Source organism: Brassica napus, chromosome A5 (assembly GCF_020379485.1).
Source record: "Brassica napus cultivar Da-Ae chromosome A5, Da-Ae, whole genome shotgun sequence".
In the NCBI taxonomy this organism is placed as follows: Eukaryota; Viridiplantae; Streptophyta; class Magnoliopsida; order Brassicales; family Brassicaceae; genus Brassica; species Brassica napus.
Genome location: NC_063438.1, coordinates 21,059,831 through 21,074,290, shown reverse-complemented (window position 1 = coordinate 21,074,290; position 14,460 = coordinate 21,059,831). Strand labels below are relative to the sequence as shown.

Genomic DNA, 14,460 nt, shown 5'->3' with positions numbered 1-14,460 from the left:
GTTTACAAATGAATTAAAACATAGTAGATAGTATAGTACAATTTTTAATGAAATTATCAAAAAATTATGCAAAGTATTTAATTTGCTTTAAATCATAAACATGACCCTCAACCTCGCCCACTTTACAGAGAGCAAATGATGATGTCGACGAAAACACAGGGAAAACGGCTTATTCATGCCCGAACTAGGGGAGCTGAGAAAATTCATACCCCAACTTTTACTACACGTTAAAACATACCTTCACTAATCAAAAATTTGAAATTCATGCATGAACTAAGAGTCGATAAAAAATAAATATCCCAACTCCTATGCATGTCAAAACATACCTTAACTAATCAAAAATTTGAAATTTATGCCTAGTTTTTAAAAGTTAACGCTAATCCCAATCTATACTATTATTTTTGCGAAATAATTTTTTGCAATGGAACTTTCACGTTAAAAATTAGAGTGGCTAAAGTCTATGTTATCGTTAATGAATTTTTATATATATTCTATGATATAATAAATGAATTTTATATTAAGAATCTTATATATTTTCTAATGATTCTTATATATTGTGTTGTTATCTTAAAATAATATTTTACTATTATAAAGTAAAAAAAATTAAGAGAAGTGATTTTTTTGCAATATTGTATTTAAAAAAAATATAAGATAATTCTTATCTATTGTATTGCTATCTTGAAATAATATTTTCCTATTATCAAATTTAAATTTTAAGATAAAAATAATATCTAATTAAATACTAAAAAAGCAATATATTTGTATAAGGATATTTTCTAAGAAGTGATTTTAAGATATATTTGTATAAGTAAATATTATAATTAAATAATATTTACATCAAGGTAACAACACAATATATAAGAATTATCTTATTTTTAAAAAAATATAATATTGTAAAAAATCACTTCTTTTAATTTTTTATTTTTATAATAGTAAAATATTATTTTAAGATAACAACATAATATATAAGAATCATCATAATTATTTTTTAAAAAATATATAAGATTTTTAATATAAAATTCATTTTATTATATAATAGAATCTATATAAAATCATTAAAGGTAACATAGACTTTAGCCACTCTAATTTTTAACGTGAGAGCTCTGTTGCGAAAATATTATTTTAAGTTAACAACATAATATATTTGTAAAGTAATTTTTTGCAAATAATAGTATAGATTGGGATTAGCGTGGATTTCTAAAAACTAGGCATAAATTTCAATTTTTTTATTTGTTAAGGTATGTTTTGGCATGCAATAAGAGTTGGGGTATGTATTTTTTTATCGACTCCTAGTTCGGGCATAAATTTCAAATTTTTGATTAGTGAAGGTATGTTTTGACATGCAGTAAAAGTTGGGGTATGTATTTTCTCAGCGACTCCTAGTTCGGGCATGAATAAGCCGTTTTCCCAGAAAACACATATGGCCAGAAGAATTAAGGTTTAAGATGGACAATCAATAAATAACTACGATGTTCAATTAATTATCGTAAACACATATCTTCAATAAAGTTATTTTTTATTTTTCTTTTGTTTTCTTTGCTACGACCATCATGTTAGATGTTTCAAAAGATAAAATACAAATAGAGTTAGCAAAGAAAGATGACAAACGACGGCGCGGTGCCGGCGACATTGTTTTCTATGTACAATCTGAACACCCATAAATAGTACATAATAAAAAAGTATATTCTGTTTACAAATGAATTAAAACATAGTATATAGTATAGTACAATTTAATGAAATTATCAAAAAATTATGGAAAGTATTTAATTTGCTTTAAATCATAAACATGACCCTCAACCTCCCCCACTTTACAAATACTAAACCCTAAATCACAATCACTAAACCTTAAACCCATATAAACCCTAAATCCAAACATTAAAACATGATAAAATAATGTAAGGTTAGAAGATATAAAACACATTTTAGAAACCATCAAATAGAATAGAACATGATAAAATAAATATAGTAGTAGAAGATAAAATGGAATATCAAATGAATCGGTTACACCAGTTATTTTAAAGAGTAATTTAGCAAATATGTTAAAAAAAATATGTTGAATATTGTGGCCAACTTTTTTTTACCTAGTTGGTGAATTATAATTTGTTTGGTTGAATATTGTGGTCAAATAAAAGCGGACAGTCTTGCGCGAAATGTCAGGAATCAAACGTGTTTCGTTGTTCATATGGATGCAGAGTTTACCAGTTTGGTTTGCAGAGTCTAGCTAGAATTTGTTTAAGTTGATGACAAAAAAAAATTGTTTGGTTGTCATACAATCCAATTTTCCTTTTGAATTTTGAATTGTTTCCTGAAGCCACAAAAGGTCAAAAGTTAGTCATATGACTTTTAACAATGAATTGTTTGGAAAGTGATTTGATTATCTTAGATAAGAGCATGTTATAGAAGTGTTTACTCCAAGGAACACACAACACACTAGTGTAGCGTGCATTGGTTTAACTCTTGCTACAGTCCGAAACTCAATTGTTCAAAAGTGAGTGGTCAATACTCGTAAGGTGAGCTTATAACAATAATGCGTGTCTTTGACTTAACAATATACTACTCTTGGTATCAACTAAAAGTTAGAGATGAGCCTCGGGCTATTTTGGAGCCTGAATTTAAGGTAAAGCATCTACTATTTTCGTGTTATGTTATTGCTGCAAGTCTCTGAATACAAGTCTTCAGTTGCAATGTACAACTAATGATGAATATTGCATCGTAAATTATTTATATTTGAGTCACCGACCGTTTTGGAATATGGTCTCACTGGACTGTTGGCCATGTGTTGTTCCATACATGCTTACTTGCAGTACAAGACTGGGAAGAACAGAGATGAATGACTTTTGATTTGTAAACTGGTTTAATGTCGATTTTTAGGGTTTTTCACTTCGTTATTGTTCGTATTTATGGGTGTATTTACAAAGTTGAACTCAATTAAATAACAAATGCAAGAGGAATCTGTGTAAATATCTCATCTGTTGTAAAGAAGACATTTAAAGTGTTACAGTTAACCAACATATCTTTCAACCCACATAATGGGTTCTTTACCATATATGCCTTTTATGATTCTTCCTTCTAAAAAGAAAACATTACTATATCGCGTGACATGAGATGCAAGAAACATAGATGCTAACAGGCCAAGCGAAGTCAAGCTGGTTGTTATCAACATCCCATACCCCAAGACCGATCTCATCAAACAACTGCTCATGGCTCCAGCTTGAGTACCCCACGAAAAACCAATAATCACTTGGATTCAAATCTCTAGACTTCAACTCTTGGATACGACGGGCCACCGACTCATGATCAAGGAAATACACGCCTGGTGAGAGTTCAAGATCCGTGGAGGGGTCTCCCTCTCGGCTCAGAGCCAAAAGCGGCTTTTCTGGATCCATCACTGGACCTCCAAGAGATAGAATCGTGTCTTGCAAGAGCTCAGCTGTTTGGCCGCCGTCCAGGTCAGGGTACGATGACCATCGTAACCGTTTGTTGAAGATAACACACATGAAACCGGATTCTTGGCCTGCTTTTAGTATCAGAATCTTTGATTTTGCAAACGGTGGACTGTCACCTAGCCTTTCTGTAGCAAAAGGGATTGTGCCAACTTTCACTTTGGGAGCAGCCAGTTTGTTGATCAAAGCTTGTTTGTGTTCCTTCTTCCTTTTCCAGACAGAGTAGGAATGATTCCTGCAAGCGATAAGATTCATAACTTGCTTTGTTTAGGCTCCAGCTTTAAAAACCCAAAAGCCCTTCGTCGGCGAAAACAAATGCTGTTTTCACAACCAGCTAAGCCAGAAGAAAACAAGTTACTGCGAAAAAACAGGGTAACTAGTTGTGAGGCATATTAAAATCCTGCAGAACTATGTTCCTTCAATATTATTTTTATCTGGAAATTCAGTAACTGAGGCCATGGTGTGCCTTCAAAGATAATAATTAGCATATGTGTAAAGAAGTGAATAAACAAGGGTGGAGATGTCGACTTACTGAAAAACTCAAGAGAGTTATTTGTTATGTCAGTTACAGACATCTCCCCTTCATATAAAATGACTTTGTTTCTCTCTGCTGGAAAGAACCACGGAAGGATAGACTTCTTTCTGCAACGTTACACGTTCATAGAGCGAGTGAATTCTAGATTCGGAAAAGACACTGGTGTATACTTAACTCTCAATATATAAATGCAATGGCACTACTATGAATATGCAGATACTAGAATTTAATAAAACAAACCAGACTAGAATCAGACAAGCTATCATGAAAAGTACCTGATTTATTGAGTTTAGGATACTTGCTACTAGTTGGTGTCTCTACTTCAGAACAGAAAAAACAGCAGAAGAAGACAAAGAAGAAAATTTGAATACATGTCCATCGCGAAATCTCGAATTATATATGTCATTTCATGATTTTTCTATTTTTCTTGCAACATCTCTTCTGAAATGAAAAACCCAACTTTGTCCTTTATATTGTCAGATTTCAAGTAGTTTAAGTTACAGAGAGAGAGTGGTTTCTAAGCAACTTATAGTTTGCGTCAGAGAAGAAAAATAAACCCGTGAAACTATGCACCAGATCTTCCTTCGATTCCGAGTTCAACAATACCTTTAGTGATCGGTATACTTTACGCACAGCTAGCTCTATCCTCTGACAAAAGCCACACCAGTTATTGCTAAAAAGGACCAAAACGTCCTGGCACAAAGGGCAGGGAGTTTTCTCTCCACTGGATTGATTCCATGCCTGAACCATATGGGAGAACGTATTGACTGTGATACGCGGAATAGAATCTGCCTCGTGAAAATCCAGATTAACAAAAGGTGGAACTGTAGCTTCCTTAGGCTTGTGAATAGTGGTTTCAGACCGTGTATAAGGTGATAGACTTCCATTGAGATATCCATGAAGAAAGTCGACCAGTGACGAATAGCTGAATGCTAACTCATCTTGAAGGATGTAGTGCTGTTGTAAAGCAGGATCAATTATTACTGCTGATGGAATCTTTACATCACCAGTTAAACCCCTAAGCAGCGCATAGTTTGCGTCAGAGAAGAAAAATAAACCCGTGAAACTATGCACCAGATCTTCCTTCGATTCCGAGTTCAACAATACCGTGATCTCTTCTTCAACATTTTTTGTTTTATAAACCCCAGCCTTATCCATTACTAATTGTTCACTTCTGTTTGTAGAAACCTGCTCTTTATCATCTTGGGAGGATGATCCACTTTCAGAAGGTTTCATTTTGTCCTTTTCTTTCGAACTCATACCGACCTTGTTCTGCACATCTCCTTCTCTAGGCTCAAGAGAACTTTCACTGGAACCTTCTGCTGAAGACGTGTCTTGACCAGGTATAACTTCTGCTTGTGATGGTAAAGCATCCAGTATTTTTATGTGCACATCATCAGATAATAGACGGAAACCAACATCCTTAGCAATCGAGCTTAACTTTTTTTCTTTTCTTCTGTGAACAAGGTTTGTCAGTAGCTCCTGCAGGGAACTGCCTTCCATTCCTGACGCTATAGTATCAAGGGCCACATTTTTATCCCCATCCATAATCAGAAAAGAGACCTTATTCTCTAACTTGATCGTCTTAAAACTTCGGGGAGTTTTCTGAAGAGACACGGATCCCGATTCTTCATCAGCCTGGCTAACGGAGTTCTCAGACTTAATATCATTCCCCCAGTTTATTATGTCAGACACTTTATGTTGTGCAGCTACCTCCCTGAAAGTACAAAGTGCTTTCACACTCTTCCTTCTAGTTTCCAAGGAGCCACTTGATCTATCCACAAAAAGAATAACCGACGGTTTATTTGCAGGCAAAGATGACTCGTGGTCCTGCCGGTTATCCTCCAGCTACAAGAGAAAACAAGATTGATGTAAGTAATGCACAATGGACAGTATTAAATGGTCAGAATTATTAATCTTAGTAATAAATGGACTGGAAATATAGTAATTAATTAATAAAATCAATGAAACGAGCAGAAATGCAACTACAATTTCAAATTGTATCGACTCAAACAACATAGAGATCTTGCATTCATGAAAAATTCCCCTCTTCTCTTCTGTTATAGATATACTGACAGTAGGGAGATCCATATAAAACCCAGTTCTAATCACACAACACAATGACAGAAAAAATAACAAACAGAAACTTTATACAAAGTAAAACCCAAAACCAGATTTAGATTTATATATGGAAGCGAAATCTCGAATTATATATGTCACTTCATGATTTTTCTATTTTTCTTGCAACATATGGACATAAAAAAGAATCATACCTCTGAGACTATGGGATTTTCCATCTTTAAGAGTCTCTGAATGTCATCTCCGGCCTTGAGAATCTTTGAACAATGTGGACATCCTGCCAGCTGAAGGACTGCTGCCCACGAATCAGATGCTCCAACAGTAAATGGTGAAGCCAGCGATTTTTCTGTGATCAGACCAAATTTTTGCCTTTCAGGAGGCAGGGAAAACTCTTTTGCGGCGGCAATCAATTTTGAGAGGAATGAACTGAATTGCTTGAACTGTTCATGGTTACATGTCTGTCCAGAACCCCCGTTCGCTCTGTCATTCTCCTGCAAAGCAGCAGTATCATTGACATAGCTAAAATCCTCAAGCCAAGGAACTCTACCAAATCCGCTTTGGAGTCTACACATCAATTTCCATTTTGTATGGTCCGTTACTAGGGCATGAAGAAAATGGCACATTATGGAGACAATGCACAAACAGTAAACGTATCAACAATCAACAAGGTCTAGACATAAAAGTGAGAATCTACCAGCCACCTTCTGGTTATTTTTTCCTCTTAACTTCAGCACTCGGTCAGTTTCAACTTTTTTGGAGAAGTTTCCTGCAAAGTTGGAATCAGCCAAACATCCCAGCTTTTGATAAAAATTACTAAAGATCATATGCCATTACTGCTATCATATAGTATCCTGATTCTTGAAGATTAAAGATTAAAGAGGGTAACCAAATAAATATCAGGAGAGAATTGATGCACTACTGGGAGAAAGTAATCTAGTGACAGCAAAGTAAAATAATTTGATGGATTCTAAGCCTTATACCAGAATAAGACTAATCTCACGGTAAGATTAATAGCCTGAAAAAATAAATGACATTTTGCTTAGAGATGTTAGATGGAAATTTATACTCTAAACTCTAACGAACTAATACTCAGACAGAGTTCACTCACCTTAACAAATTACTAAACTAAATGTACCAGGAGTTCAGGAAAAACTCTTTGGAAATCAAATCATATAGTAAAAATAAAATATCCATGTCAACTTACCATGCCAAAGGTTATTATCTTCAGTGACATTCCTCTTCAACTCAGAGAGAAGTGTACTAGTCCATCCGCAAAACTCGAACAGAATCAAAGCCTTGTCAGATGATTCAAGAAAATCCTACAAACTCTCTGGAGACTTCAAATGCTTGAGAGGAAGTTCTTCAGGAGGAGATGCCAAATAAGGACGAAGAGACGACAATATATTTAAGGCTCGGATTTTCCCACGATAGTTATAACAACCATCAACTTCAACGAGCCATACTCGTCACTAGTATGAACCAGCTGAGTTATTTCATTCTTGAGAGATCTTGACTCGCCACACCCTACAAGATCAGCAATGAAACCAATCAGAAAACAAAGGAGATAGTGAAAGCAACTCCACATGGATGTTCTGAGATTTATGAGCCTTCCAATTACAAATCAATTTAGAGCCAAATGATATTAACCACATCTTGCTAATGCATCACGCCTCAGAGTTTTGAATCAGTGGGAATAAATGATTTATACGGAAACTATGCAAAGGTAACGCGAGAAACAGAGAGAGAGAGAGAGGGAGGGAGGGAAAAGGTACATGGAGCGGTGACGAAGAGGAGGATGTGAGGGTGGAGACGGATCTGAGAAGAGAAGTTTTGCTCCGTGAGGATACCCCATTCGCCATGGCTGCTTGACGAAGGAATGATGGATACGAAGGCCAGGAGGAGGAGGAGGAGGAGAGACGGAGTTCTCATCGGGACGCCGCTCACTCACTCAGTCGTCGCGTCTTCTTCCTTTTCTCGTCGTCGGTGGTGATTCGATTTTATTGGTTGGTTCGGTTTAACTGATCAGATTGATCTCAGAGATCGCATTTTACCGGTTCGGTAGAGGAGATGTGTGTTGCCACGTGTATAATCCCTTATATATATTCTAATTATAATATTAGTAAAAAGAAAAAAGAAAAGGTCAGACAGCAACTTAGGGTTTTGAATCTTCGCGTAAGATGGAGCAACTATCGACATTAGATTCTTTTTTACCCAGGGATCTAATCTCAGAGATTCTCTTAAGATTGCCTGCCAAATCTGTTGCGAAATTTCGTTGTGTGTCGAAGCTTTGGTTATCAATCACCACCGATCCATGTTTCATCAAGTCGTTTGGAACTACACGACCAAGTCTTCTACTCTGTTCAATACAAGGTCACAATATGTTTGTTACTCCTTCTATCAGGTCATACTCTTCTTCTCAGCCTATTTATCCTTATCCTATGAAAGTTCTAGGAGAACATTGTTACTTCCCCCATATGGATTCCGTGCGAGGTTTGATCTGCATTGTAGATGTAGACTCCCTGAAGCCCCTAGTTTGGAACCCTACCACGGGCCAATTATTAGTTTTACCAAAACCCAAATTGAGCTCCAGACATATGAACGTGTTTTTAGGATATGATCCAGTCGAAGGTAAACACAAAGTAGCATGTTTTCCCCAAAGAAAAACATGCTACGTCTGCCGAGTTTTTACCTTGGGATCAGGGCAAGAATCATGGAGGACCGTCAAAACTAACATTGAGCATAGTGTTGCCGTTGCTTCTGGTAGATGCATCAAGGGGGTGATATATTATCTAGCTTTTAAAAGTCAAGGGTCTGATGCGGTTGTTATGAGCTTTGATGTGAGATCTGAAATATTCCATATGATAGAACTACCCTCAAGTATTCATTGGGATTCGCTGATAACTTACGAGGGGAGATTAGCTTGTATTGATGCAAATAATGATAAAAGATTGTGGAGTTTGGAGGATGCAACAGATAAACACAAGTGGTCGTTTCAAGACTTTCTCTCACCTTTATACAAGATGTTTGAACTACAAGGTTCCACTCATGCTGGTGAGTTTATTTATGTACCGTTCAACAAATCACCTTATATTGAATTGTACGATCCGGTGGGAAACAGTTGGAGAAGACTCGAATTTGAAGGACTCGAATTTGAAGGAATCTCAGACGACGAATTTGGACACACTAGGGCTTTCACGAATCACACTGAAAGTCTTATGCCTTTGTAACCTTTAAAATAGAGTCTTACGTCTTTGGAACAATTTGTTTTTTGCTCTATTTTTGCTTGGATTTCATTGCAAGACTTTTTATAAAGCATGAATTGCTCAAGCTAGGAACATTACAAACTATGTTTTGACTTTCAAAGGATCTGTAGATCACATGATTCTCATGGATAGATGATATGTTTGCATATAGAAACAAAGCGGCTTACTATCAAACTATGACAATGTGATATGAAATTTGTTCACTTACATATTTTTTTCGCTTATTAATGGTTGGTAAAATATAAGGTCGATAATGGTTGTTTCTTTCCCAGCCGGGTTTTTTTCTTGAACATGGTGAACTTTATAAAATGAGTATTCTAAAGCCTTTTTGGAAAGTTATTGTAACTAAGCTTGTATAACTAAGGTCGATAAGCGTTATACGTAGTACGTTTGTATGAGTTATTGTATTGTAACTAAGCTTGTAATATAAGTCACGAACTAATAAGTGAGAAATGGCGCAATAATAATCTGAGTTTATCTGGAACTAATACTTTTTTTTTTTTTTTTTTTTTTTTTTTTTTGAACTAATACGATTGGTTTCTCTGCAATAGGTTACAAGTATCTCAACATAAGTAAAACAAATAAAACCCTTTTGGTGTTTCTTACTTTGTTTTACTTCTCTCTCTGTTTTCTAATAATTGTGTACTGTTTTCTCTGTGTTTATAGATGATTGTTGGGTGTACAGAAGACAGATTCTCAGGTTATAGAGACACCAAAACAAGAAATATTTTGTTTGTTTTTACTAAGATGTTTTCACAATTTAAGAACCAAACTGAGATGTGTTTTTGATATATATTTGACAGGGAAATCTGCTGCGATGATCAAAGCTTTATCAGATTATGTTCACAGCAGAGGGCTTATATACACAATTTTCACCAATTATTATGGCAAGGCAAGTGAAAAAACAGGTTGAGCTTTTTAATCTATCTACTAACAATTTGAAGACTATCTCTCATTTAGGTTCGTAAGAGACCTCTGGTGGATATAGATTGGTACTAATTTCATCTTTTGCTTCAGCGTTGCTCCTTGATTATTTTTTGAATGAATTGGCTGATCATATCGGAACATACAAGCTGAAGGAGGAAACAGACGACTTGGTAGCAACCAGGGAGATCTCATAACATGATAAGTCCCATTCAGATATGCAAACAGCAGTTCCTTTTCGACAAGTCAATGTGAATATCGAGAAAACAACAAATGAAGTGACTAAGAGAATTGCGCACATCCTATATGGTAACTCCCACACACAAATTAGTCGTCTATGTTGTCCTTGATTTCATGTTGTAGCCATTAACGATTATGTACCTATTCTATACACATGCAACAGCCTTCTTTTTTCTTTTTTTTTTTGTCACTAACACATGCAACAGCCTAAAGAGTGAGATTTCCTATTTCAGAACGACATCAAGCTTTAAACGTGTTCTAACAAACTTACATCCAACTGTGTGCTCTGTAGAGGCCCACAAGGCGGCTGCAGCGTTCAGGGAAGAAAATTGAAATCACACCTAGCTGCCCCTACCGTGCTCTTACTCACCACTGTCAAGCCCAAAATCATTGGAGGTGAACGCACTCTCTTATACTCACCAGGTTAATTTCCCCCAAACACTTGGGCAACTAGCACATGTTAATATGGAAAGTGGTTCGGTTCACACGCTGGCTTAGTTTAGTTAGTATGTTTTGTTGATGCACTGTGTAGTACAATCTTCTGTATTCAGATAACTACACTTTTGACTGTCTTCTCCATGGTCATGACGTCAGGGAGAGTGGCGCTTAGCTCCACACCATCATCACAGTTCTTTTCTTATGACGAAGTCTCTCTCACCAAAGAATATCTAACATGGTAGGATGTGCTACCCTCAGACACTTTAGCTAATTGTCAGAAAAGTCTAAGCTTTCCTAACCAAATAGCCAGCTCAAGCTATTAAACAAATAAAAAAAATTTGTTTTGATGATTTACGCATGGCATATAAGTTTATCGTGTCTTAATAATTGTGAAAAGTTACAATAAAAAGTATGAATTCAGTTTTTTTTTTTGATATAGCATAATCCAATCACAACAATCTGCAAAGTTTGGACGAGCATTGCAATGCACAACCCGACAAAGAATATACATAAGAACATATATGATAATAAATGACAAAGAAAATAAACAAAATAAAGCAGATATTCTGCCTAAACAAAAATAAATCTCATTCAAAGGATCACAACTATAGTACAGTCAACAGTAATGATTTTGACGCACAAAAATATATAACCAAGAAGCTAAAAAAATATAAATTCAAACACTTAAAAAAAATCAAAATCTCCGCTCAAACCAACCTAGTATTGAATAAAATTATACAAGATTAGTTTTGCAAAACATAAATTACTACTTTTAGATTATTTTTATTTGTTTCCCAAAGTTTTTAAATATAGCTGAAAATATTATATAAAAATAAAAATTAAGCTTGCAAAGATTTTTTTCGGATGGCCCCATTCTTCAAGAAGAGAAACATTTTCTATGTTTCCTACAAATTGATTCATTGGGTTCTCTCATCTCCTGCAGGTCCGTGTACTTGAATTGACACACTCAGTACTCTTTTGGACCTTGCTTCATCAAATCAATTTTGTTGTGGCATCTCCTTCATGTTTGTTCTTCTGCCAAAACTGCAGTCTACTCTTCTTGTTTTACATCTAAGACCTTATCAACAACAGCTTCTCCTTCACCCTGTAGAGCTCGCACCAGATCATCAACGCTCCTGTCAGTTTCCCTTACATCTTAAGATGATGTTATATGCTCATCCTCAGGTTCCTTAGCCGTATCAAAACCGGACAAAGCTTGCAAGGGTGGAGTTGACGAAGAAGCTAAAGATGTTGTTGCTGCATCACCCAATCCTTTGGAAAGGCACACATATTTGAACACGAGCTGTTTATAACTATTTAACAAGCTTTCAACATCTCCTATCCTCAAATCACCAGCGTTTGCAAATAAGTAAGGATATTCTTGGGAGATTTTGTTTGCCTTGGTATCCTTCAGAAGCATTGCAGCACCCTTATCTTCCAAATCTGATACGGTTTCAACTTTCTTCATTGGTATTTCACTGTTGGCGTTGACTATGTCACTGGTTCCAGAGACACTATCAGACGATCTTGACTGGAAAAGAGTTGTTTCTCTCTTGGGGTTCAGCATTTGGGTTTTATGAACAGTGGACTCGTCACGAAGGGGTGGTGGTGCAGTAGGCTGGCTGCTTAAGCCAGAGATTCGTGCCCGTGCAGATTCCATGTTCTTCTCAAACTCAGCTTCATCCATTGAGAGTGACTTTGCATCAATGTTTGAGATGAAAGACTCTGCAGAGAGTATGTTTGTGAAGAAGTAAGCAGCTTCACCAATAAGTTTAGATTCACGCCTATATCTTTGTACATACAACAGGTTTGAGTGAAGCTGTGGAGGATTAGCCTGTGAAAAGAGAGTACAAAATGAGCACTAGCACACAAACAAACACAAACATGCATTAAAATTAAAAAAAATACCTTTATTGTAACATATATCAAGACAGGGAGAAATTCGCTAGCTCCATGTGCATTCTCATTTGAAGCAATGGAAGCGTTTAGGAGTAACTTGTTTATCACTTTGATATTTAGGTTCTCTAACTCAGAACATAGTATTTTTGGTGCATTTCAAATGGCCGTGAGTCGTGAGATTTCATGTTAGTGTAGTAGTATTAGTAATGATTGGATTGTTTGACACATGAACTGAAATGCTGACTTCTTTATAGAGAAGTGCCAAAAATGCGTTTGTATTAAACATTTTGGAGCATTTGGACCATTTTGTTTGTTTGTACTATTAGCGAAAATTAAAATTTAAAAGAAAAATTGTTTTTTTAGAGCAAAAAAATGGTAACTATGTCATTTTAGACTAATTTCTATTACTTTATGTTTCATTAAACTAATTTTTTTTCAAAATGGCAGTAATACCATTAAAATTGTAATTTTTAAATAAAATATATAATGAGTTTGATCATGCGGGATCGATCGATCCGAATTTACAGGTCCAACGGATCGATCGATCCTGATCATTATGCAGAACAAAAAAACGCTGAGTATATACTGATCGACCTGGTCCATTTCACTCAATCGGCGAAGGTCGATTTATATAGATCGACCGATTTCTCAATATGGATCGATTGATCCCGTGCCCAGGAAAGTATCCCAAATCGATTTTTTTGGTTTTCTTCGATTATATTTGGAATGATTCCCACTTGATTTGAACCGACCAAGCTTGATTTCAACTCTTTAAACTCGATTTCTTTGGGATGAAACCCATAATTTCCCATTCACGAACAAAGGGGGAGAAAATCAAAGTCTCATCCAAGTTCATAAACCCTAACTCACTCTATTTCACTCTGATTTGGACGATTATTCGGCCTTACCCATACGATTTCGTGAGCTTTTTACGAATCTATCACTCTTAAGTTCGTTCTGCAAAGGTATGAAACTCTATCTCCACTTCTTTCTAGAGTTTGAAAATAGAAAGGTAAAAGGTAAATTTTTTGAGTTTGTTAGGATGTTTAGGCTTCAATCATGTGTTAAGGTGATGATTAGAGATGATTTTGTACACAACCCATGGATTAAATCAAATTTTGGATAGATTTAAGAATTTTAGGTTTTGTTCTTAAAAAAAATCAACACCCGAAAATTGGAATTGATACAGTGAGAATGCTAATTCGTTTAGGTTTTGTTGACATTGGTTATTGATAGAGTATTAAGAGATATTATTTTACTGAGCTATGATATTTGTTATTAATAGCTATTGTGTTGTATTGTATTCAATTTTCAGGTACGGAGTTGGAGTTGCCTAGTCGTTTATACGGTGAGGGGTTGAAACCTCAGGTTAAGAAGATTAATAACAGCTGCCGACTAAAACTTCTCGAGTTGCTGAAAGAAAAAATGGAGCCAGAATTCGATGAAGTTATGAAAGATCCCATTTTTCGCATATTATGGTTATCCAGAAGAATGATCTGAAGTTTTCGGCAAGGTTGGTACACTCTTTCTTATGTAAGGAGTTGATGACAAGCAAGAGACATGAGAAGTGATTCACTTTCAGCAGGAGGCCTCTGCGTTTTGGATCGCAAGAGTATCATGTTGTCACTGGTCTGAAAGT

General features: G+C 35.6%; 1 protein-coding gene and 1 pseudogene across 1 annotated transcript; one reads left to right on the top strand and one right to left on the bottom strand.

Moving 5' to 3' along the window:
* Positions 1 to 2,938: 2,938 nt before the first annotated feature.
* LOC125608672 lies at positions 2,939 to 8,083 on the bottom strand (annotated as a pseudogene).
* Positions 8,084 to 8,110: 27 nt separating this feature from the next.
* LOC125608856 (putative F-box protein At3g10240) lies at positions 8,111 to 10,547 on the top strand. Its single transcript, XM_048779402.1, has 3 exons — positions 8,111 to 9,108; positions 10,124 to 10,228; positions 10,338 to 10,547. The coding sequence occupies exons 1-3, from the start codon at positions 8,235 to 8,237 to the stop codon at positions 10,439 to 10,441; spliced, it is 1,083 nt and encodes a 360-aa protein (XP_048635359.1). The 5' UTR covers positions 8,111 to 8,234; the 3' UTR covers positions 10,442 to 10,547.
* The last annotated feature ends 3,913 nt before the right edge of the window (positions 10,548 to 14,460 follow it).